The sequence below is a fragment of the Oncorhynchus mykiss genome, chromosome 26, assembly GCF_057628025.1.
Source record: "Oncorhynchus mykiss isolate SJ-2025 chromosome 26, ASM5762802v1, whole genome shotgun sequence".
NCBI lineage: Eukaryota > Metazoa > Chordata > Actinopteri > Salmoniformes > Salmonidae > Oncorhynchus > Oncorhynchus mykiss.
In genome coordinates this window covers 36,368,204-36,392,253 of record NC_143047.1, presented here as the reverse complement: position 1 = coordinate 36,392,253, position 24,050 = coordinate 36,368,204, and the positions used below count along the sequence as shown (strand labels likewise).

At 43.9% G+C, this 24,050-nt stretch overlaps 1 protein-coding gene across 1 annotated transcript in view; it reads right to left on the bottom strand.

The window, feature by feature from the left end:
• Positions 1-2,780: 2,780 nt before the first annotated feature.
• LOC110506180 (leucine-rich repeat serine/threonine-protein kinase 1) overlaps positions 2,781-24,050 on the bottom strand; it is a 151,566-nt gene continuing 130,296 nt past the window's right edge. The window contains exons 30-36 of the mRNA XM_090221653.1: positions 23,568-23,685; positions 20,048-20,164; positions 16,812-17,009; positions 16,360-16,574; positions 13,127-13,612; positions 12,127-12,228; positions 2,781-4,212 (exon numbers count right to left, since the gene is read on the bottom strand). Coding sequence (XP_090077779.1) covers positions 4,035-4,212; positions 12,127-12,228; positions 13,127-13,612; positions 16,360-16,574; positions 16,812-17,009; positions 20,048-20,164; positions 23,568-23,685 — 1,414 coding nt within the window. The 3' untranslated portion in view covers positions 2,781-4,034. The remainder of the gene's footprint in view (positions 4,213-12,126; positions 12,229-13,126; positions 13,613-16,359; positions 16,575-16,811; positions 17,010-20,047; positions 20,165-23,567; positions 23,686-24,050) is intronic.

Below are 24,050 nucleotides of genomic sequence, written 5' to 3'. Positions count from 1 at the left end.
GTATCTGTCCTAAGGACCACTTTAAGCCGTACACCCCACAGAGCTGGGCTTTACGGAAGAGTGGCCAGAAAAAAGCCATTGCTTAAAAAAAGAAATAAGCAAACACGTTTGGTGTTTGCAAAAAGGCATGTGGGACACTCCCCAAATATATAGAAGAAGGTACTCTGATCAGATGAGACTAAAATTGAGCTTTTTGGCCATCAAGGAAAACGCTATGTCTGGCGCAAACCCAACACCTGTCAACACCCCACAGTGAAGTATGGTGGTGGCAACATCATGCTGTGGGGATGTTTTTCATCGGCAGGGACTGGGAAACTGGTCAGAATTGATGGATGGTGCTAAATACAGGGATATTCTTGAGGGATACCTGTTTCAGTCTTCCAGTGATTTGAGACTGGGACGGAGGTTCACCTTCCAGCAGGACAATGACCTTAAGCATACTGCTAAAGCAACACTCGAGTGGTTTAAGGGGAAACATTAAAATGTCTTGGAATGGCCTAGTCAAAGCCCAGACCTCAATCCAACTGAGAATCTGTGGTATGACTTAAAGATTGCTGCTTTTGGCCTTTCTAGGGAGTTTTTCCTAGCCACCGTGCTTCTACACCTGCATTGTTTTCTGTTTGGGGTTTTAGGCTGGGTTTCTGTACAGCACTTTGAGATATCAGCTGATGTATGAAGGGCTATATAAATACATTTGATATGATCTGTACACCAGCGGAACCCATCCAACTTGAATAAGCTGGCGCAGTTTGCCTTGAAGAATGGGCAAAAATCCCAGTGACTAGATGTGCCAAGCTAATAGAGAAATACCCCAAGAGACTTGCAGCTGTAAGGTGGCTCTACAAAGTGTTGACTTGGGGGGGTGGTGAATAGTTATACACGCTCAAGTTCTGTTTTTTTGTCTTATTTCTTGTTTCACAATAAAAAAATATTTTGCATCTTCAAAGTGGTAGGCATGTTGTGTAAATCAAATGCAACCCCCCCAAAAATACATTTTAATTCCAGGTTGTAAGGCAAAAAAATAGGAAAAATGCCAAGGGGGTGAATACTTTCGCAAGCCACTGTCAGCCCTTAACCCAGGTTAAAATACTAGCAATGTACTGTGTAAAAGGCTTTGTCGTAAAGTTTTCCCTAGGGACAGATCTAGGATCAGCTTCCTCTCCCTCAGTCCTAACCTTGACCATTTAGTGGGGAAAATGCAAAACGGACCCAAGATCAGCATCTAGAGGGAACTTCACCCTATTCTGTGTAAAACTGTAGGCTACTAAAGATTGCACTTTATGAGTAAGTGAATCCAGGCCAAATATGCTTTAGTAGAGGTAGGCTATTAGGTGCTTATGGGCTCATCTGTTAGGGGCAGAGGTGTGTTGGAGCAAAGCATAAGTTACTGTTAAGCTCAGAGGCCCCATACACACTGAGGTTGCAGAACACATTTGACAATGGAAGGGATGCAATGGATATTTTAGTGATACAGTGCAGTTTGCCTGCAGAAAAACCTTTTACACAATTGTGTAAATCGCCACAGCAGTTGCAATTTTGTACAGAAAAACTCTTGGATGTATTATCGCCGCTATGCCAGATGTGTTATGGACCATGTGTATACAGGGCCCAGAGGTTGCTGGAGGACACCCCGAGATTTGAGTGAAATTAATTCATATCAGGGCAACAGACTGTCAAGTGTTTTTAGATGACAAGAGCAACATTCATGTTTTTTCTCTGTGCCACCATGTTTTGGGCTAAGTAAACCTTTGGCAGAGACTGTCATCTTGTTTACGAAATGGTTTCGCGAGCAAATTCAAGAAAACCTCAATCAGTACTGTAGCTTCTGTTCAGGCCAGGGTCTCTCTGAAGTCAGAAAGACAGTTACTGCCTATTGCTGATCCGGGAAGCTTTATTCAGTACGTTAGAGATTTGATCTGGGTTAGATACCTGATCTGATATGCTTCATTGGTTTTCAAACAATATATTTTCTAGGAGGTTGCATTTATCACTCTATGCATACATGTTGTCCAGAGTTGCACTGTGTGTGTGTGTAAAGGTTCAATGGTGTGTGCATGTGGTTCACTGGTGTGTGTTTGTGTAGGTTCAATGTTCTGTGTGTATATGTAATACCTGGCATAGTATGGTACAAGCACCCTGTATTCCTCCCTCCAGGTGGGACCCCTGTCAGCGCTCCCTTCATTAATCCATCATCCCCCCTCCATCCTTTTATCCCTCATCAGCAGTCAGGTTACAGCAAGGCTGTGTTGGAGAACTTACCCCTATCTCCCCATATTGCTCCACCCACCCACCTACCTACCTACCCCCCATCTCTCCACGTTCTCCTCTCAATGTGCCCCCGTATCCCTCTGTATCCTTCTCACAATCTACCCAGAATATTCCCTCCTTCCCCGAATGAGGGGAGAGGGTGGGTTGAAAAAGAGAGTGGGAGAGAGGGGGGAAAGAAGGAGAGAGAGGGGGGAGAGAAGGAGAGCGAGGAGAAAGATGGGGAGAGAAGGAGAGCGAGAGGGGGAGAGAAGGAAAGAGGGGGGGAGAAGGAGAGATAGGGGGAGAGAAGGAGAGAGAGAGAGGGGGAAAGAGAGTCTTGGGAGAGAAGGAGAGAGGGGGAGAGAAGGAGAGAGAGAGGGGGAAAGAGAGTCTTGGGAGAGAAGGAGAGGATACTCAAATGTAGGAGATTGGGGGATGCAGGCAAGTCTCTTACAAGCAACATTTAGTTCGATAGACACAGCAGGCAGGTTGGATAAGAGGTCAATAAACTTCCATTCAACACAGGCTTCTACTATTAGAAGAAGTTTATTGGTCATACATGGTCATACAGTATATACACAATACAGTATATTTACACTGAAGAGGATTTGAACATATTACACCATAAATGAACACCATCTCACTGACACAGCAGTGAAGTTAGCAAATGTCCCAAATGGAACCCTAGTCAGTGCACTACTTTTGACCAGGGCCCATAGTGCACTATGTAGGGAATAGGGTGCCATTTGGGATTCAGCCTCAATACACAATATAGTGCTGGCAACTTCAAGCGCCAACACTTGAAGTAAAACTGATGGCATCAAACCGAAGGGCAAACTCCTACACATAGTTAACCCTGACTTCTGTCTACAGTCTTGTTACTTGTTAAATGCACAAGTCAGAGTTTAGCCCAGCAGCAGAAACCCTTCATCTAATGTCTATCTGAGCTAGTATGAGAGATTGGTATAGGAGAGGTCATTGGTTTAGAGACAGTCCCAGTCTCTATACTGCAGGGCAGGGGTGAGTCCTTTCTGCTGTGTCCTTGGTCTGTTGGGAGATGGCTTATGAGGAAACAGAACTGCTTACCGTGTTGTTTACTCATATATCTCACACACACACAACCCAGTTGAGTGTTACGTTCCACTGTCCTGTGAAGTGAGTACACTCTGTGTTCAGTAGATCTGGGACACGTGTCTTTACGGCCCGTTTTGTCCTACCATCTGTTTTATGCTTGCAGAACTCCAGTAACCTTCCCCAAATCCTGGTTGGTAGATTCTGGATTTCCTGCTTAATCCTGATTTCAGGAGTCTTCCAACTGTATTTCTGGAAAACCTGGCATATTTGGTAGTTACCGAAAAATTACAACCCTAGTCCCTTCTATCTTCAGACTCAGGTTTAACTGGTAGTCAATCCATCTTAGTGATGCTCCAGAGGGGGAAATGTGGGGTGTGTAGGGGGCACACATGTTTTTTTTGACCTGGTCCCTGGGGGTTTGGGCCCAAGCTATGATAGGATGAGGCACCCCCCCCCCCTTCCTCCCCCCATCCCTGAGTCTCCTCTCAACATATCCCAATCTCTCCTGTCCTCTCTTTTGCATCAACATCTCCCTCACCCCTCCTTGTCACTCTGATGTCAGAGCTCCGTGGCCCCCTGCTCTGAACACTGGGGGCCTGTGAATGTGTTTTATCTCTCTCTCTCTCTCTCTCTCTCTCTCTCTCTCTCTCTCTCTCTCTCAGAGAACTATGATTCTGTGACTGCTAGCCTCTGCCTGGGACACCGTACAACGGCTACCTTCTTTTCCTCATGCTGGTCTCCAGCCTCCCCAGCTCCTCGTAGGACTGGTAGAAGACCTCTAGCTCACGGGGGCCCCAGCCCCGCCAGACACACAGGCACCAGGCCCTATTTTCGTTGCGAAAGCCACACACAACCGTGTCCTTTGCCACCAGTGCAGCCTCCTCCAGGGTCCTGAGAGAGAGAGAGGGGGTAAAGAGAGAGAGAGAGGGGTAAAGAGAGAGAGAGAGGGGGTAAAGAGAGAGAGAGGGGGTAAAGAGCGAGGGAGAGGGAGGAAGAGAGGGAGGGAAGAGTAATAGAAAGAGAGAAGTGTGAAATAGGGAGGAGGGAAAGAGAGAGTTAAACGTTGAAATGAGTATGTGTGGATTCTTCCTAGAAGTAGCCAGGCTTTACTGAGAAGAGGTTCCCTGGAAGGCTACTGAGGAGTACACTGAGGAGGACACTGAGGAGTACACACAACACCCTGTTTACATAGGATTTCTACCTCCAGGTAGGAGGTGCCCTAAGGCACACATCTAGAATGAACTTACCTTCCCTAAAAGCTGACTTTAACTCAGAATCTTAGATCAGTGTTTAAAGTGCCAGGTTAATACATACTTTCCAGAAATGACACAAACAGGTAAATCATCCCACTCCTGATTTATGTAGGACATGACACAAACAGGTAAATCATCCCACTCCTGATTTATGTAGGACATGACACAAACAGGTAAATCATCCCACTCCTGATTTATGTAGGACATGACACAAACACTCTGGGAAGAGGGAAGGCTTCCACATAGCTTGTTGCCGTGTTGCGTGCTTAACCATGCATCATATACACACCCCCATATTATCTTCCTGCTACTGTTGTTTCATGTGTTGTAGCTTACCAAGACTACCATCATCCTCTCTGGTACGCACTGCAATCTACAACACTGATGGTTACATGCCATCTACAATACTGATGGTTACATGCCATCTACAACACTGATGGTTACATGTAATCTACAACACTGATGGTTACATGTCATCTACAACACTGATGGTTACATGTAATCTACAACACTGATGGTTACATGTCATCTACAACACTGATGGTTACATGTAATCTACAACACTGATGGTTACATGTAATCTACAATACTGATGGTTACATGCCATCTACAATACTGATGGTTACATGCCATCTACAACACTGATGGTTACATGTCATCTACAACACTGATGGTTACATGCCATCTACAACACTGATGGTTACATGTCATCTACAACACTGATGGTTACATGTAATCTACAACACTGATGGTTACATGCCATCTACAACACTGATGGTTACATGCCATCTACAACACTGATGGTTACATGTAATCTACAACACTGATGGTTACATGTAATCTACAACACTGATGGTTACATGCCATCTACAACACTGATGGTTACATGTAATCTACAACACTGATGGTTACATGTAATCTACAACACTGATGGTTACATGTAATCTACAACACGGATGGTTACATGTAATCTACAACACTGATGGTTACATGCCATCTACAACACTGATGGTTACATGCCATCTACAACACTGATGGTTACATGTAATCTACAACACTGATGGTTACATGCCATCTACAACACTGATGGGTACATGTCATCTACAACACTGATGGTTACATGTAATCTACAACACTGATGGTTACATGTAATCTACAACACTGATGGTTACATGTAATCTACAACACTGATGGTTACATGTAATCTACAACACTGATGGTTACATGCCATCTACAACACTGATGGTTACATGTAATCTACAACACTGATGGTTACATGTAATCTACAACACTGATGGTTACATGTCATCTACAACACTGATGGTTACATGCCATCTACAACACTGATGGTTACATGCCATCTACAACACTGATGGTTACATGCCATCTACAACACTGATGGTTACATGTAATCTACAACACTGATGGTTACATGCCATCTACAACACTGATGGTTACATGTAATCTACAACACTGATGGTTACATGTCATCTACAACACTGATGGTTACATGTAATCTACAACACTGATGGTTACATGCCATCTACAACACTGATGGTTACATGTAATCTACAACACTGATGGTTACATGTCATCTACAACACTGATGGTTACATGTAATCTACAACACTGATGGTTACATGCCATCTACAACACTGATGGTTACATGTAATCTACAACACTGATGGTTACATGTCATCTACAACACTGATGGTTACATGTCATCTACAACACTGATGGTTACATGCCATCTACAACACTGATGGTTACATGTAATCTACAACACTGATGGTTACATGCCATCTACAACACTGATGGTTACATGTAATCTACAACACTGATGGTTACATGCCATCTACAACACTGATGGTTACATGTAATCTACAACACTGATGGTTACATGCCATCTACAACACTGATGGTTACAAACATAGGTGAGCATAAGACCACTACGGGGTAAAGGTATTTAAAAATATATATTTTCCCCCCTGCCACACACACACACACACACACACACACACACACACACACACATACACACACACACAACAGTCATGTGTTAGCGGTATCGCCATAGAGAATGATGAAGACTTTCGTAATGCCCTGTAAAGCCTTTAGAAGTTGTAGTTTGTTTCAAATGGGATGAAATTGATACAGAGACCGTGTTCGATAGCATTACATATGTGGTGCATTGTGGGTAATTGTGACTGACTGATCTACAAATCACCTTGCATCCTAAATAACGAGTCATTATGATTTGTAGATCAGTCAGTCAGTCTACAGTGGATGTGAAACAAGCCCAGAATCTCCAGCGTGTTTCTCACAGCCTTTCCTGTCTTCCTGCGACCCTATGGCCAGACCTCAACCTGTCCCTGGTGCTACTAGTCTAAATGGGATCTAACGTCACCCTATTGAAGTTGAAATTGAAATGGCTATGGTAAGGGTTAATGTTAAAGTTAAAGTTAGGGTATGGGTTAAGGTTAGGGATGTCCTAAGGATCCCAGATAGCACTAACCCCCTGACAACCACTGCTTATTAAGGACCTCGGCATTGGGTGGCCCTTTCATTGCCTGCTGCTAAAACCTCACGCACACACACTGACACACGTACACACATGCACTTCAGACAGAAGTCCTCTTCTGCTGTAGCTAAAACAGCTGCTGGGACGTTTATAGGAATAATTACAGAGTGGAGAAAAACCCCGTTAAGCACATGATGAGGGATCTCTGCTGGGTCTTTATTGAAGCTGAATCAGCAAATTAATCTCCAGCTCCTTTTCTTGCTGTGCCAGAAAGTGTGTACGTCCCAAATTGCACCTTATTCCCTATGTAGTGCAATACTTTTGACCAGGGCACACAATAGGGAACAGGGTGCTACTACATATGGACTAGGGGTCCATTTGGGATGTAACCAGACAGTTCTGCTGGCCTACTTTGCTACAGCAGATAAAGAGGTCCAACACTCCACAGGTCTGGAATGAGGCCTGTTTTTCACTGTTAACACCATGGCTGGATCCCAAATGGAACCCCATGGCCTACATAGGGCCCATAGGTGTTCTGGTCAAAAGTAGTGCACTCTATAGAGCAAAGGGTTCCATTTGGGATGCATCCCGTGGCTTAGACGGGGCAATGTGCCGGTGTTACGGTAGAAAGACATTGCCCTGACATTTGCTTCCGCCCCTGTATTAAAATTCTAAATCAAATAACTAAATGATCCTTGGTATGACCTTCTTAAAACAATTCCATATAGCTTAGTAGAACCCCCACCCCCTCTTTCCCCCGGCTTAGACTGTAATGGGTTAATCAATGGAGCACTTTCCCACACTGTTTCGTTGGATGTTATAATTGCATTGGGGATTCTTTGTGTGGTGCAATCTATTTGAAAGTGACTATAATTTACAGCAGGTGTCTTCAACTGCACTTCCTGGAGCATGGAGGGTTTCTGTTCTGCTTCCCAGACAATGGCCAAGGTGCAAAAAAGATTGAAGAACAGATATGACATCATAGTTTGACCACTATCCAGGCTTTAAACTACGGCGCGCGACATGGTTCAATGTGCCTATAAATCAGCGCAATCTGCTTTTTCATTTTTTTCAAATTGACGCTGTCTTTGGAGCTAGAATTGGGATCATGTATACTGTGCTAATGACGACACAACAAACAAGCAACAGAGGGGATGGTAGCCATGTGTGACTGACGTGTTCTCCGTTTGCTCCCGTGGTATTCTTAAAGTTTATGTGAATTCTGCAGCAGAACCGTATTTATTTTCAAATATTAATTTGGTGATCCCTTTCCGTAAAAACCAAGACTACTTTGCTTCCGAATGTCAGCATGTCGACCAAACATAAGGCCAAGAACATGACTTTGAGAAAACCCGGCCTACAAGACCCGCTCTCATCACCGCCCTCTCCTGAGTCTGAGGGCCTGGGGACGCACACTTTACCCGGGGGCGCGGTAAAAACTGTGATTACAAAATCCTAGCTAAGCTTTTAGCCATCCGTATGGAAGGCTTGCTACACCAAGTAATACACTCTGACCAGACTGGCTTTGTGAGAAATAGGCATTTATTTTTCAATATTAGGCGCCTTATGAATATACTGTACTCCCCAGCGTCGGAGGACCCGGAGGTGGTGGTCTCGCTTGATGCCGAAAAAGCGTTTGACCGCGTTGAGTGGGATTACCTAACAGCTGCCCTTTATAGATTTGGCTTTGGCCCCAAATTCATTGCGTGGATAAAGATTCTTTATTTTTCCCCCATGGCTTCGGTACGGACTAATAACTAATAGTCCTCTGACTATTTTCCCTTGCACCGCGGATCCAGACAGGGTTGCCCACTCTCCCCCTTGTTGCTTGCTTTGGCAATCGAGCCTCTCGCCATTGCACTACGCTCTAATGATGCCATTCAAGGCATAATCAGGGCGGGCTGGGAGCAGAAAGTCTCGCTATATGCTGACGACCTCCTTTTCTTTATCTCCAACCCCGATACCTCATTGCCACGTGCCCTATCTGTTCTTAAAAAGTTTGGATCAATCTCAGGGTACAAGCTGAATCTAGGCAAGAGTGAGCTTTTTCCGGTAAACAAGGCTGCTTTAAAGTGCTCTTTCACAAGTTCAATTCACTTACTTGGGAGTAAAAGTGACAAGGAAATATTAAAATTTGTTTCAGGAAAACTTTGTTGCTCTAGCAGACAGATTGAAACAATCTTTTACTTTTTGGAATTCGCTACCCCTTTCTCTTATCAGAAGGATTAATGTCATTAAAATGAATGTGTTGCCCAAATTTTTATATTTATTTCAATGTTTACCCATTTTTATTCCAAAATCTTTTTTTATTTCACTGGATCAAACATTCATGCATTTTATTTGGGATGGCAAGGTACCACGGATTGGTAGAAAACATTCACAGAAGCCTAGGTCATTGGGGGGTTTAGCTTTACCAAATTTTCAGACATACTACTGGGCTGCAAATTTCAGAGCCGTTCTGTACTGGCTGCAGACTGATTCTACTGGCCCTAGACCACTCTGGGCCCAGATGGAGTCTGAATCGTGTAAACCTGCAGCACTTTCCTCTGTGCTGTGCTCGTCTCTCCCAGTGTCCCTAGGCAAAAGGTGTGCCAACCCAATTATAAAGCATTCTCTTAAAATTTGGAATCAGTTCCGTTTAGCCTTTAACCTCCGAGACTTTTCTCTATCAGGCCCAATCAATCAGAACATTTTATTTCCTCCATCTTTGAATGATGGGGCTTTTGGCATTTGGCACTCACTAGGCCTTTCCTCGCTAGCCCAATTATTCTTTGATGATACATTTGCCTCTTTTTCTCAGCTGCAGGAAAAGTTCAATCTCCCCCAATCCCACTTTTTCCACTATCTCCAGACTAGAAACTTTGTCAGGGCTAACACACCTGGATTTCCCAATAGGCCGGCAAATACAGCTATAGAGAGCATCTTGGAGCTGAACAAGCTTCCTAGAGACGCAATTTCAGATGTATATGCAATCATTCATGACCTACAGAACCCTTCTTTGGTGCCTTTAAAGACTCGATGGGAAAAGGATTTGGGGGAGGAACTTGGAGAAGACGCCTGGGAATCTGTGCTGCACAGGGTGCACTCGTCCTCTTTTAGCACTAGACACAGCCTCATTCTATTCAAGGTGGTTCACCGTATCCACTGGTCGGGGGCCAAACTTGGAAGAATATTCTCTGATTTTGATCCTACCTGTGTCAGATGTAAGGTGGAACCAGCCACACTGTTGCATATGTTTTGGGGCTGTCATAAACTGTCAGGTTTCTGGGAATTAATATTTAAATGTTTCTCTGATATGTATGACACTGTTATAGACCCGTCTCCCCTTACAGCCCTTTTTGGAGTACTGCCCATGGGTACCCCCCTATCAAGAATCCAGTCGGACACTGTTGCTTATACAACTCTTTTAGCTAGACGGCTAATACTACAGAACTGGAAAATGGCAGCTCCCCCATCTTATAAATATTGGGTGAGGGATGTGTTGTGCTCTCTGAAACTAGAAAAAATTTAATTAAATTCACGTGGGAACCCCAAACTGTTTGATGAGGCTTGGGCTCCATTCCGGTCTTACTTTAAACAGTCCATCCTCTGATGGCATTCCAATTAATACTAAAATAAGTCTGTGACTTGAGGGTTGGAGGAGCTTCTCTCTGTGTTTTTGCTGGGGGGGGGGGGGGTATTAAGGTTCATGTGCTTATTGATTGTGATCCGCAGATGCCTTGTTCATCTTGCCCAGGCAGAGACTGAAGTGTTAGCTTGTTGTTCCCAGTTATTTTTACATTTTGTTCACGCCTACATGAATAATCATTTTATTTTTTTATTTTAAAGCATTGTAAACTTTTTTTTTTGTCCAGTGGATGGTCGGTCTGTGGCCATGACTCTTTGTGAGTGGTTGCATTTCTCCACCCTTATCCCTTGACTGCTTACAGGAACAATGGTGAGGTGTTTGCTCTGTCCCTGTACTATAGATTGCCCTTTAACCTCTGTAGCCTTCTGCCTGGTGTGTTTAACTTGTCTAAAGTATGGTATCTTTAAAGCTATTTTTTTATTTGTATTTTTATTTGTATTTTTATTTGTATATTATTAGTGTATTATTTATATTGTTTAGTGTTGTCTTGTCTGTGTGTGTGTATGTTCAAAACTTAATAAACAGAGTAAAAAATAAAAAAAAATTAAAAAACAGAAAGTATTGTACAATACCGCAAAATCCCCAAATGAGGCGTTTATGGTAAATACACGGGGGTAATTATACACCTTTGCCATTAAGGCCAAAGGTGTATAATATCTTACACTATCGTGCCGACCCCAACGGAACTGTGCTGGCTCAGACAGTCTTTTCCAGCAGGGTTACAGCTACTATGGTGGATACGTAACCAGGCCAGCCCAGTACGGCTCTGCTCGGCAGGATGTAAAGGCTACTACTGAAGGAGAAGCTGTCGTCAACAGACACTGTGGCCCTCGAAGGATAGGAATGGGATACCTGCTTTAGAGCATCAACCCATACGGTAGACTCTACAATTGGGTACATCCTATGGATACATCCTATGGATTGGGTACATCCTATGGATTGGGTACATCCTATGGATTCCAAAGGAAATATCATTGAGGCCAGTGCTGCTCAACCCTCTTGCTGGAGATATACCGTCCTGTAGGTCTCAGTCCAGCACTAACCTGACATACCTGATTCAGCTAGTTAAGGTCTTGGTAAGCAGCTAATAAACTACGGCGTGCTAAATAATGGTTGGACTGAAACCCTGCAGGACGGTAGCGCTCCAAGGCAGCAGCCCTGATCTAGCCTATCGGAGGGCTATTACCATATTCACAAAACCTATCCAGACTTCTCAGATTTAAAAGCATTGTCTAGGGAGTGGGGCTAGGAGTGGATTTGTAACTGGCTGTTCCATCAGCATAGTGGAAGCTGATTGGACAGACAGTCTACACACCTCACTGTCTATCAAAAAGAATGGATGCATCTCAAACTGTCCCTTTAGACTATTGAGAAACAGCCTTCCTGACAGGATATGACCTCACCCGTAAGAGGAAGTTCCAGGGGGGCAGAGCACAGCGATGACACGCCCCCTGAGCTGTCCTGTCTGCCGCTGGACCTCGATCACCATCACGTCACCACCACTCCTGGAACACAACACAGTAGTGACTAAAGATCTGTTCTTGGCAGAGTCAAATAGGTACTGTTTCAGTGGGGCTGACCACGTAGATTATACTCATAGATTCTAATTATACTCTGATTCAAATCACTTCTTGCTGATTCGAGTATTGGCTCAATAATGACAAAGAAGCCCAAAACGTGTCTGCTGCAGAGGGACAAGACAAAGCCATGATAAAATATATTGGCTCACCATTAACTAGAAAGTTAGATAGAGAACAAGCTATAGCTGACTAGCACAACAACTAACGGTAGCTATCATGGTCACTTTGCACATTTTTTATTTTTATGTTTGACATACTTGGTTAGTTGAATAGTATTTTGTAAATGACAAACCTTATTCAAAACTCTAAATTGTGATTTGAGGACAGACCTAAGTCCCATCTGTTGGCATATTTCCACCATAAGACTTTACCCCGGTGTTTGGCCTAAAGACATAGATAGACCTTAGTGTTTCACCCTCTGAAGCCTGGCCCAAAACAAGTCTACTCTGGGCCAGAAAAAGACCCTGACCTGGATCCAGACTGGGCCATTTGGGCCTTTTCTAAAAAAACTTTTCCTTCACAAAAGGAACCGTTCAGATATTTCAGTGGTTGTTGATTCTGCTCTTCACGTCTTTAGTGTCAGCCCGAGCTATGGAAACACAACTTCCCCTAAATAACAACTAGTGCTTACATCCAAAACAGATTGGAGTAGGACCAGACAGACCAGATGGAAATGTTGCAGTATCAGATCTCACAACGCCTGGAGGAGTGTTAACGTCAGGAACCACCTAAATATGGTACAGCAATCTTTTCTTGACTGCAAAAAAAGTGTGTTGTAAGACAGTGTGACATGCTGGGTTTGTGTGTGTAGCATTGTGGGTACCTGGGGATCCAAAGGGTTCCATTGACAGCCAGCACAGTGAGGGCCTGCAGGTGGGGGGGAGTGGTGGTAAAGGTTGTGGTGGGGTCAGAGTTCACCACAGGGTCAGGGTCGTCTGGATGATCCTGAGGCCTCTCTTCCTCCTCAGTGGAAAAAGGCATACTGCTGGAACTAGCCAATGAGCTGAGCGCGCAGGAACTGGATCTTTCCAATCCCAGCGGCTCTGACAAGGGGCCGGATCGGTCAAATCCCAGCGAAGGGGTGGAGTCAGAGGACATGGAGCAGTAGTCCGTCAGCGAATCCTGGTGCTGGATGATCTGAGTTCCCGCCTCCTCGCTGTAGATCAGCGTCACTTTGTCGTTAGGACATTCCTCCTCCTCCTCATCTAGACACTTCCTCTTTGAGTCAAGGTCAGGACTAGTAGCCATGGTAACCCCTGCAGGTCGCTGTACAGTGAACACGTCCCGGAGAGGGTTGGCGTCTCCACAGCTGGAATGACGAAATAACATTTGTATTATGTGTATGTATTGGTCACATGGTCTGTTACATAGTGAAATTGTGTCTTGGCTGTGTATTTGTATTTATTATGGATCCCTATTAGCTGCTGACTCTTCCTGGGGTCCAGTTTATACAATTTAAAAAATATGACAATACATTTACAGATTTCATAACACACTGTGTGTCCTCAGCCCCCGACTCCACCACTAGCACATATCTACAGTTCTAAATCCATGTGTATGTGTGTCTATAGTGCGTATTTTATCATGTGTGTGTATGCATGTGTCTTTGGCTATGTTTATGTTGCTTCACAGTCCCCGCTGTTCCATAATATATTTTTATCTGTTTTCTTTAATCACATGTTACTGCTTGCATCAGTTACATGATGTGGAATAGAGTTCCATGACGTCATGGCTCTATGTAGTACTAACGTAGTACTGTGCGCCTCCCATAGTCTGTTCTGGACTTGGGGACTGTGAAGAGACCTCTTGTGGCATGTCTGGTGGGGTATGCATGGGTGTCCGAGCTGTGCGCCAGTGGTTCAAACAGACAGTTCGGTGCATTCAACGTGTCAATACCTCTCATAAATTCAAGTAATGATGAAGTCAATGTCTCCTCCACTTTGAGCCAGGAGAGATTGACATGCATATTATTAATATTAGCTCTCTGTGTACATCCAAGGACCAGCCGTGCTGCTCTGTTCTGAGCCAATTGCAATTTTCCTAAGTCCCTCTTTGTGACACCTGACCACATTACTGAACAGTAGTCCAGGTGCGACAACACTAGGGCCTGTAGGACCTACCTTGTTGATAGTGCTGTTAAGAATGTCTCCATCTTAGCTACTGTTGTATCAATATGTTTTGACCATGACAGTTTACAATCCAGTATTAGTTTAGTATTCCTTGCCAACCACTCTGAAACTAATAGCTGACATGTATAGTGTTGATTCATCCACATACATAGACACACTGGCTTTATTCATGTCATTAGTAAAGATTGAAAAAAGTAAGGGGCCTAGACAGCTGACCTGGGGAATTTCTAATTCTACCTGGATTATGTTGGAGAGGCTTCCATTGAAGAACACCCTCTGTGTTCTGTTAGACAGGTACATCTTTATCCACAACATAGCAGGGGGTGTAAAGCCATAACACATAACATTTTCCGGCAGCAGACTATGATCGATAATGTCAAAAGCTGCACTGAAGTCTAACAACACAATCTTTTTATCATCAATTTCTCTCAGTCGACCAGCACAGCACTTACACAGTCATTTGTGTAAGTGCTGTGCTTGTTGAATGTCCTACTGAAAGTGTGTTGTCAATTAGTTTATTGTAAAATAGTATTATATCTGGCCAAACACCATTATTTCCAAAAGTTTACTAAGGGTTGGTAACAGGCTGTTTGGTCAGCTAGTTGAGCCAGTAAAGGGGGCTGTGTCCTACCTACCACCAGCGTATCTTATAGCTGTGTCCTACCTACCACCAGTGTATCCTATAGCTGTGTCCTACCTACCACCAGCGTATCTTATAGCTGTGTCCTAATACCACCAGCCTATCTTATAGCTGTGTCCTACCTACCACCAGCGTATCTTATAGCTGTGTCCTACCTACCACCAGCGTATCTTATAGCTGTGTCCTAATACCACCAGCCTATCTTATAGCTGTGTCCTACCTACCACCAGCCTATCTTATAGCTGTGTCCTACCTACCACCAGCGTATCTTATAGCTGTGTCCTAATACCACCAGCCTATCTTATAGCTGTGTCCTACCTACCACCAGCGTATCTTATAGCTGTGTCCTACCTACCACCAGCCTATCTTATAGCTGTGTCCTACCTACCACCAGCGTATCTTATAGCTGTGTCCTACCTACCACCAGCGTATCTTATAGCTGTGTCCTACCTACCACCAGCGTATCTTATAGCTGTGTCCTACCTACCACCAGCCTATCCTATAGCTGTGTCCTACCTACCACCAGCCTATCTTATATCTGTGTCCTACCTACCACCAGCGTATATTATAGCTGTGTCCTAATACCACCAGCATATCCTATAGCTGTGTCCTACCTACCACCAGCGTATCTTATAGCTGTGTCCTACCTACCACCCGCGTATCTTATAGCTGTGTCCTACCTACCACCAGCGTATCTTATAGCTGTGTCCTAATACCACCAGCGTATCTTATATCTGTGTCCTACCTACCACCAGCATATCTTATAGCTGTGTCCTACCTACCACCAGCGTATATTATAGCTGTGTCCTACCTACCACCAGTGTATCCTATAGATGTGTCCTACCTACCACCAGCATATCTTATAGCTGTGTCCTACCTACCACCAGCGTATCTTATAGCTGTGTCCTACCTACCACCAGTGTATCCTATAGCTGTGTCCTACCTACCACCAGTGTATCCTATAGATGTGTCCTACCTACCACCAGCGTATCTTATAGCTGTGTCCTACCTACCACCCGCGTATCTTATAGCTGTGTCCTACCTACCACCAGCATATCTTATAGCTGTGTCCTACCTACCACCAGCGTATCTTATAGCTGTGTCCTACCTACCACCAGTGTATCCTATAGATGTGTCCTACCTACCACCAGCATATCCTATAGCTGTGTCCTACCTACCACCAGCATATCTTATAGCTGTGTCCTACCTACCACCAGCGTATCTTATAGCTGTGTCCTACCCATTAGTCTAACACTACCTCACCCCACCCACCCACGTTTCACACACCTGTACGTGGCACAGAGCTGGTAGGTGGCAGCGTGGTACAGCTGCAGGGTGTTGGTGTGGTCGTCCAGGGTCCACACCGCCTCATCCCCCCACAGACAGGGGCTGGAGGCCAGGGCCTGTATGGAGGATGGTGGGTCGTAGGGGTCCAGACGATGCACCGCCTGGAGGGTCCGGCAGTCGATCACCAGCAGGCCTGGACCATGGGAGTACCACAGCTGGGAGGAAGAGCAAGATGGAGATAAGATTTACACTTTATGATAACCATTCATATTACCAGAGTTTAACCCTGTAACATTGTAATGAGGTTACCGGTATTTCACTACTGTATACAATGATTTACTATTTCATCATTGGACATTGTGGTATACAGGTATATTGAAATATATCAGAATATCTAGATAGATAAATAGATACATTTTGATATATCGGCATATTGATATATCTATTCCAACCTGGGATCCACTGTGGACCAGGACCATGCTCCTGACTGGGTAGGGTCTCTGTCTGGGGTCAGAGTCCTCCATCCCAAACATGGTCATATTGAGGGTGTGAGAACACAGGTAGGTCTCTCCTTCTACAGGCATGTCATCCATTAGAGAGTACACTGCCACCAGACCGTCTGACATCCCCATGAAGACACACGCCTGGGTCTGCTTGGGTGGGAGGAGACCAGAATGTTAGGTTGGGGGGGTGTATACGGAATGGAGAGTGGTTGAAGGGACGTGGAGAGGGAGAGACAGAGATAGTAAAGATATCAACAACACATCCCAACCTTGATAAAGACTGAAGACTAGATGAAAAGCATGAACGGAGGTGAAAACATTCTTGTTTACTAAGTTAAAATAGAGAGCGGGGCAGTAAAAAGACTGCACTGCTGCAGTAAATAATACAACCAGTAAATCAATCTACTGTACGGTCTTCTAATTTAAGTGTAAATATGCGTTTGATAGCGTTCGTCATTCCCAACACATATTTACATGTCATACAACCAGGTCAGCGCCTAAGTGTCACTGTAGAATGTTTTCCCCCTGAGTTGTTCCTCCCACGACATCAGAGTCCCCCTAGCAACTTCCAGCGGTTGTTCTACTGTTGTCCTACAGCAGGACTGTTCTACCTGTACTGCTGACTTCAGTGGAGGATGGGTTTCTGGGAAGGAGGGAAAGCTCAAAGGGGGCTCCACGTCTGCAGTGTAACACCCTGAACAGCCGACGTGTCAGAAATATGTTAGATAGAGCTATGGTACTTTGGGGGTGTTGCTTCTGTCAAAGTTCAAACAAATGGAACTATCCAACACTTCTGCGCCCCTTCTTCGAGGCAAGCAAATCAAAGTGCCTTGCAGGTATAATGTGAGAGAGCCTTTAGCTCCTTATCCCCAGACAGACAGCAGGCTCCACTAGGTCAGCCTCAACACCTGGACTACCCCAGCCACAGGACACTTCAAACGGCTGAGGGTCTAGGGAGAGGGGGGTGAAGGGGAGGTGTGGGGGCAAACAGGCAGTGCTCCTGTAAAAAGGCAGTGCTCACTAGAAGCACTGAAAGCGTCATGTTGACACAAAACTAATTTACACTTTGAAATGACTTGGCCATTGACTTTTCCTAATCAAGTATATTTAACACAGCACAGCTGATGGCCCATCTAAACTACACCTATACTATAATGAAATACATTTTACACATAATAATAGAGTTAGTCTAAACACAAGATTAAATGGACAATAGTCTGATGGGTGACAATATTAACAATAGTCAAATTGTATATGAAGAGATGGACTAGTGCAGCTTGGACTTGATACAGAGGGAAACGGAGCAACAAAAAGTGTATTTTTAAAATCCCCCTACAGCAGACGTAGGCAACTAGATTCAGCCACTGGCCCATTTTAGTCAGTCGGATGGTCGGGGAGGCAGAACATTATTACAATGATCTGTGCACCGCAAATGACCACAACTAAGAGATTGTATTGGAAATGAACAATCATTCCAGAGTGGCGGGCCGGGCGCAGTGCACGCTAACCAGGTGCACGGTGTTTCCTCCGACACATTGGTGCGGCTAAGAAGCAGTGCGGTTGTGTTTCGGAGGACGCATGGCTTTCGACCTTCGTATCTCCTGAGCCCGTACGGGAGTTGTAGCGATGAGACAAGATAGTAACTACTAACAATTGGATACCATGAAATTGGGGAGAAAAGGGGGTAAAAATTCAACAACAAAATAAAAATATATATGACTTTTACCAAGAGTAACCACGTCCATGCAGTCCACACATGAACACGAGGCAGCATACAACCCAGGCCACTAAGCACAGACTAGTAACATAATAAAACACATCATATGTTCTGCTCTTTTGATGTACATTTTCTTATTTCAATGTTTCTTTAGACCTGCCAAAATGAAATTATAATGGGTGTGGTTAGCGGTTTTTCGTTTTCTTTTTACAAATAGGCTACAGTAACATATACCAATGAAAATGCTATGTTTGTTAAAAAATATACACATTTGTATTCTAATGTTACCTTTATAAACACAACCAAAGGAACATTTTTCGGGATGCATATATTAAATGGATTTATACTGTTTGAATGTTGACATCAAAAAGACTGGCATTTCTACTGTTAAGAGGACCGTAAAACCTCTTTTACCACAGTAGCTGTGTTAGTTAATGATGGTCAGAACGCTAATAAACCCCTACAAACGGTGAAAACAGTCAGGCTGGTTTGGAAGGCAGTTAGATGGTATTATTATCAACTGCTGTTCTGTTACTGTATAAACACTTTACAGTACAGAGATAAGAGAACACCGACTATCCAGTGTATCAGAGTTACATTGGGGTTTAGTAGATGACGGAACAACAATGGGTTGGGTTCCCATAATTCTTTCTCACAGAGATCCGTGTAATCATGTATGGTTGTCTGGGGCTACAACAACAATGTGTATTGTTGGGGTTACTGGTGGACCGGTTCGGGAACTACTGGTCTAGGAGATGGTTTGAGATAGGGTTGTCACGGTAGCAGTATCGCGATAAGTCTGGTAGCAAGGAAACAAAACATGATGCGGATTTCAATTCTAAAGGAAAACAAATCCTAATTTTGGAAACAAAAGAGCATTATGTTATCACCCAGAGTCAAATGTGTTTATTTTCTAAGCTATACACAATATTGTATGAAAGGTTCCTAAAGGAGCAAATAGTAGTCTGCTTCATGTGTTCGCCATGGAAAATCGAGTATGGTATTATTGTGATACTGGTATCATGACAACCATACAGGGCAGTAGTGAACAGTATGTTACATGGTCTCTGGCGGGCACGGGGAACAGACAGTTGACAACAGTAGGACAGGACAGTTACCTGGTCTCTGGCAGGCAAGGGGAACAGACAGGTGACAACAGGAGAGTTACCTGGTCTCTGGCAGGCACGGGGAACAGACAGGTGACAACAGGAGAGTTACCTGGTCTCTGGCGGGCACGGGGAACAGACAGGTGACAACAGGAGAGTTACCTGGTCTATGGCAGGCACGGGGAACAGACAGGTGACAACAGGAGAGTTACCTGGTCTCTGGCGGGCACGGGGAACAGACAGGTGACAACAGGAGAGTTACCTGGTCTATGGCAGGCACGGGGAACAGACAGGTGACAACAGGAGAGTTACCTGGTCTATGGCAGGCACGGGGAACAGACAGGTGACAACAGGAGAGTTACCTGGTCTCTGGCGGGCACGGGGAACAGACAGGTGACTATAGCAGGACAGGAGATCTGTTTCTGGGGCTGGCTCAGTGGACACATCTCCTTTAGACTGTAGATGAACACTTCCTGCTCCTAGAACACACACACACACAAGTAAATACACACACACACACACACACACACACACACACACACGTGTATGTACAGTTGAAGTCTGAGGTTTACATACACTTAGGTTGGTGTCATTAAAACTCGTTTCTCAACCACTCCACACATTTCTTGTTAACAAACTATAGTTTTGGCAAGTCAGTTAGGACATCTACTTTGTGCATAACACAAGTAATTTTTCCAACAATTGTTTACAGACAGATTATTTCACTTATAATTCACTGTATCACAATTCTAGTGGGTCAGAAGTTTACATACACTAAGTTGACTGTGCCCTTAAACAGTGTGGAAAATTCCAGAAAATGATGTCATGGCTTTAGAAGCTTCTGATAGGCTAATTGACATAATTTGAGTCAATTGGAGGTGTACCTGTGGATGTATTTCAAGGCCTACCTTCAAACTCAGTGCCTCTTCGCTTGACATCATGGGTAAATAAAAAAAAATCAGCCAAGATCTCAGAAAAGATTGTAGACCTCCACAAGTCTGGTTCATCCTTGGGAGCAATTTACAAATGCCTGAAGGTACCACGTTCATCTGTACAAACAATAGTACGCAAGTATAAACACCCGCCATACCGCTCAGGAAGGAGACGCGTTCTGTCTCTTAGAGATTAATGTACTTTGGTGCGAAAAGTGCAAATCAATCCCAGGACAACAGCAAAGGACCTTGTGAAGATGCTGGAGGAAACGGGTACAAAAGTATCTATATCCACAGTAAAACGAGTCCTATATCAATATAACCTGAAAGACCGCTCAGCAAGGAAGAAGCCACTGCTCCAAAACCGCCATAAAAAAGCCAGACTACGGTTTACAACTGCACATGGGGACAAATATCGTACTTTTTTGAGAAATGTCCTCTGGTCTGATGAAACAAAAATAGAAAAAAAAAGTAAAGGTATTGGAGTGGCCATCACAAAGCCCTGACCTCAATCCTATAGAAAATGTATGGGCAGAACTGAAAAAGCGTTTGCGAGCAACGGGGCCTACAAACCTGACTCAGTTACAACAGCTCTGTCAGGAGGAATGGGCCAAAATTCACCCAAAACGTTTGACCCAAGTTAAACAATTTAAAGGCAATGCTACCAAATACTAATTGAGTGTATGTAAATGTCTGACCCACAAGGAATGTGATGAAAGAAATAAAAGCTGAAATAAATCATTCTCTCTACTATTATTCTGACATTTCACATTTCACTAGACTTTATGCTGCCTCACCAGGTAACATGACAGCAACACAACTCAGCCTGAGCCTACACACTACAAAGCCAAAGCCACAGGTTAGACTAGAGATGAACATACTTATGGTCTGGTGAGAGCAATTGTACTGACATGGTGTCAACATGTACATTGGTTACATTATGAAATCCACCTAAGGCGGCTTATGGCTTTACGTCTGAGGTTTTATGTCATGCTGAGTTCCATTGCGACAGAGGGCTATGTAAACTGTAAACTTGCAATGTAAATCCAGTGTTAAGGATAGTTTGGCCAACCCCACCCCCAGAGTTTATGTAAACTCACATTTAAGTAAACTGTCAGATGCAAAGAACATGTATGAATAAATATACAGTGCCTTGCGAAAGTATTCGGCCCCCTTGAACTTTGCGACCTTTTGCCACATTTCAGGCTTCAAACATAAAGATATAAAACTGTATTTTTTTGTGAAGAATCAACAACAAGTGGAACACAATCATGAAGTGGAACGACATTTATTGGATATTTCAAACTTTTTTAACAAATCAAAAACTGAAAAATTGGGCGTGCAAAATTATTCAGCCCCCTTAAGTTAATACTTTGTAGCGCCACCTTTTGCTGCGATTACAGCTGGAAGTCGCTTGGGGTATGTCTCTATCAGTTTTGCACATCGAGAGACTGAATTTTTTTCCCATTCCTCCTTGCAAAACAACTCGAGCTCAGTGAGGTTGGATGGAGAGCATTTGTGAACAGCAGTTTTCAGTTTTTTCCACAGATTCTCGATTGGATTCAGGTCTGGACTTTGACTTGGCCATTCTAACACCTGGATATGTTTATTTTTGAACCATTCCATTGTAGATTTTGCTTTATGTTTTGGATCATTGTCTTGTTGGAAGACAAATCTCCGTCCCAGTCTCAGGTCTTTTGCAGACTCCATCAGGTTTTCTTCCAGAATGGTCCTGTATTTGGCTCCATCCATCTTCCCATCAATTTTAACCATCTTCCCTGTCCCTGCTGAAGAAAAGCAGGCCCAAACCATGATGCTGCCACCACCATGTTTGACAGTGGGGATGGTGTGTTCAGCTGTGTTGCTTTTACGCCAAACATAACGTTTTGCATTGTTGCCAAAAAGTTCAATTTTAGTTTCATCTGACCAGAGCACCTTCTTCCACATGTTTGGTGTGTCTCCCAGGTGGCTTGTGGCAAACTTTAAACAACACTTTTTATGGATATCTTTAAGAAATGGCTTTCTTCTTGCCACTCTTCCATAAAGGCCAGATTTGTGCAATATAAGACTGATTGTTGTCCTATGGACAGAGTCTCCCACCTCAGCTGTAGATCTCTGCAGTTCATCCAGAGTGATCATGGGCCTCTTGGCTGCATCTCTGATCAGTCTTCTCCTTGTATGAGCTGAAAGTTTAGAGGGACGGCCAGGTCTTGGTAGATTTGCAGTGGTCTGACACTCCTTCCATTTCAATATTATCGCTTGCACAGTGCTCCTTGGGATGTTTAAAGCTTGGGAAATCTTTTTGTATCCAAATCCGGCTTTAAACTTCTCCACAACAGTATCTCGGACCTGCCTGGTGTGTTCCTTGTTCTTCATGATGCTCTCTGCGCTTTTAACGGACCTCTGAGACTATCACAGTGCAGGTGCATTTATATGGAGACTTGATTACACACAGGTGGATTGTATTTATCATCATTAGTCATTTAGGTCAACATTGGATCATTCAGAGATCCTCACTGAACTTCTGGAGAGAGTTTGCTGCACTGAAAGTAAAGGGGCTGAATAATTTTGCACGCCCAATTTTTCAGTTTTTGATTTGTTAAAAAAGTTTGAAATATCCAATAAATGTCGTTCCACTTCATGATTGTGTCCCACTTGTTGTTGATTCTTCACAAAAAATACAGTTTTATATCTTTATGTTTGAAGCCTGAAATGTGGCAAAAGGTCGCAAAGTTCAAGGGGGCCGAATACTTTCGCAAGGCACTGTAAGTATTCTAATGTCCATAGGAAACCCAGTGTTAGTGATTGTGAGGCAAACCCCAACCCCAGTGTTAATTATTGTTTGGCCAACTCCAACCCTAGTGTTAAAGATTGTTTGGCCAACTCAAATCCCAGTGTTAGTGATTGTTTGGCCAACTCAAATCCCAGTGTTAGTGATTGTTTGGCCAACCTCTGTGGCGGTCCATAAGGTGTTATCCATCTTCATCTGACAGCTCAGCCTGGTTCCTGGACACGGCATCCTCTTCACCTCTACCTGACCCGTCTCTACGTTCACCACACTGTAGTTCCTATAGGACAACACACATTCACTACCACACTGTAGTTCCTATAGGACAACACACATTCACTATCACACTGTAGTTCCTATAGGACAACACACATTCACTACCACACTGTAGTTCCTATAGGACAACACACATTCACTACCACACTGTAGTTCCTATAGGACAACACACATTCACTACCACACTGTAGTTCCTATAGGACAACACACATTCACTACCACACTGTAGTTCCTATAGGACAACACACATTCACTACCACACTGTAGTTCCTATAGGACAACACACATTCACTACCACACTGTAGTTCCTATAGGACAACACACATTCACTACCACACTGTAGTTCCTATAGGACAACACACATTCACT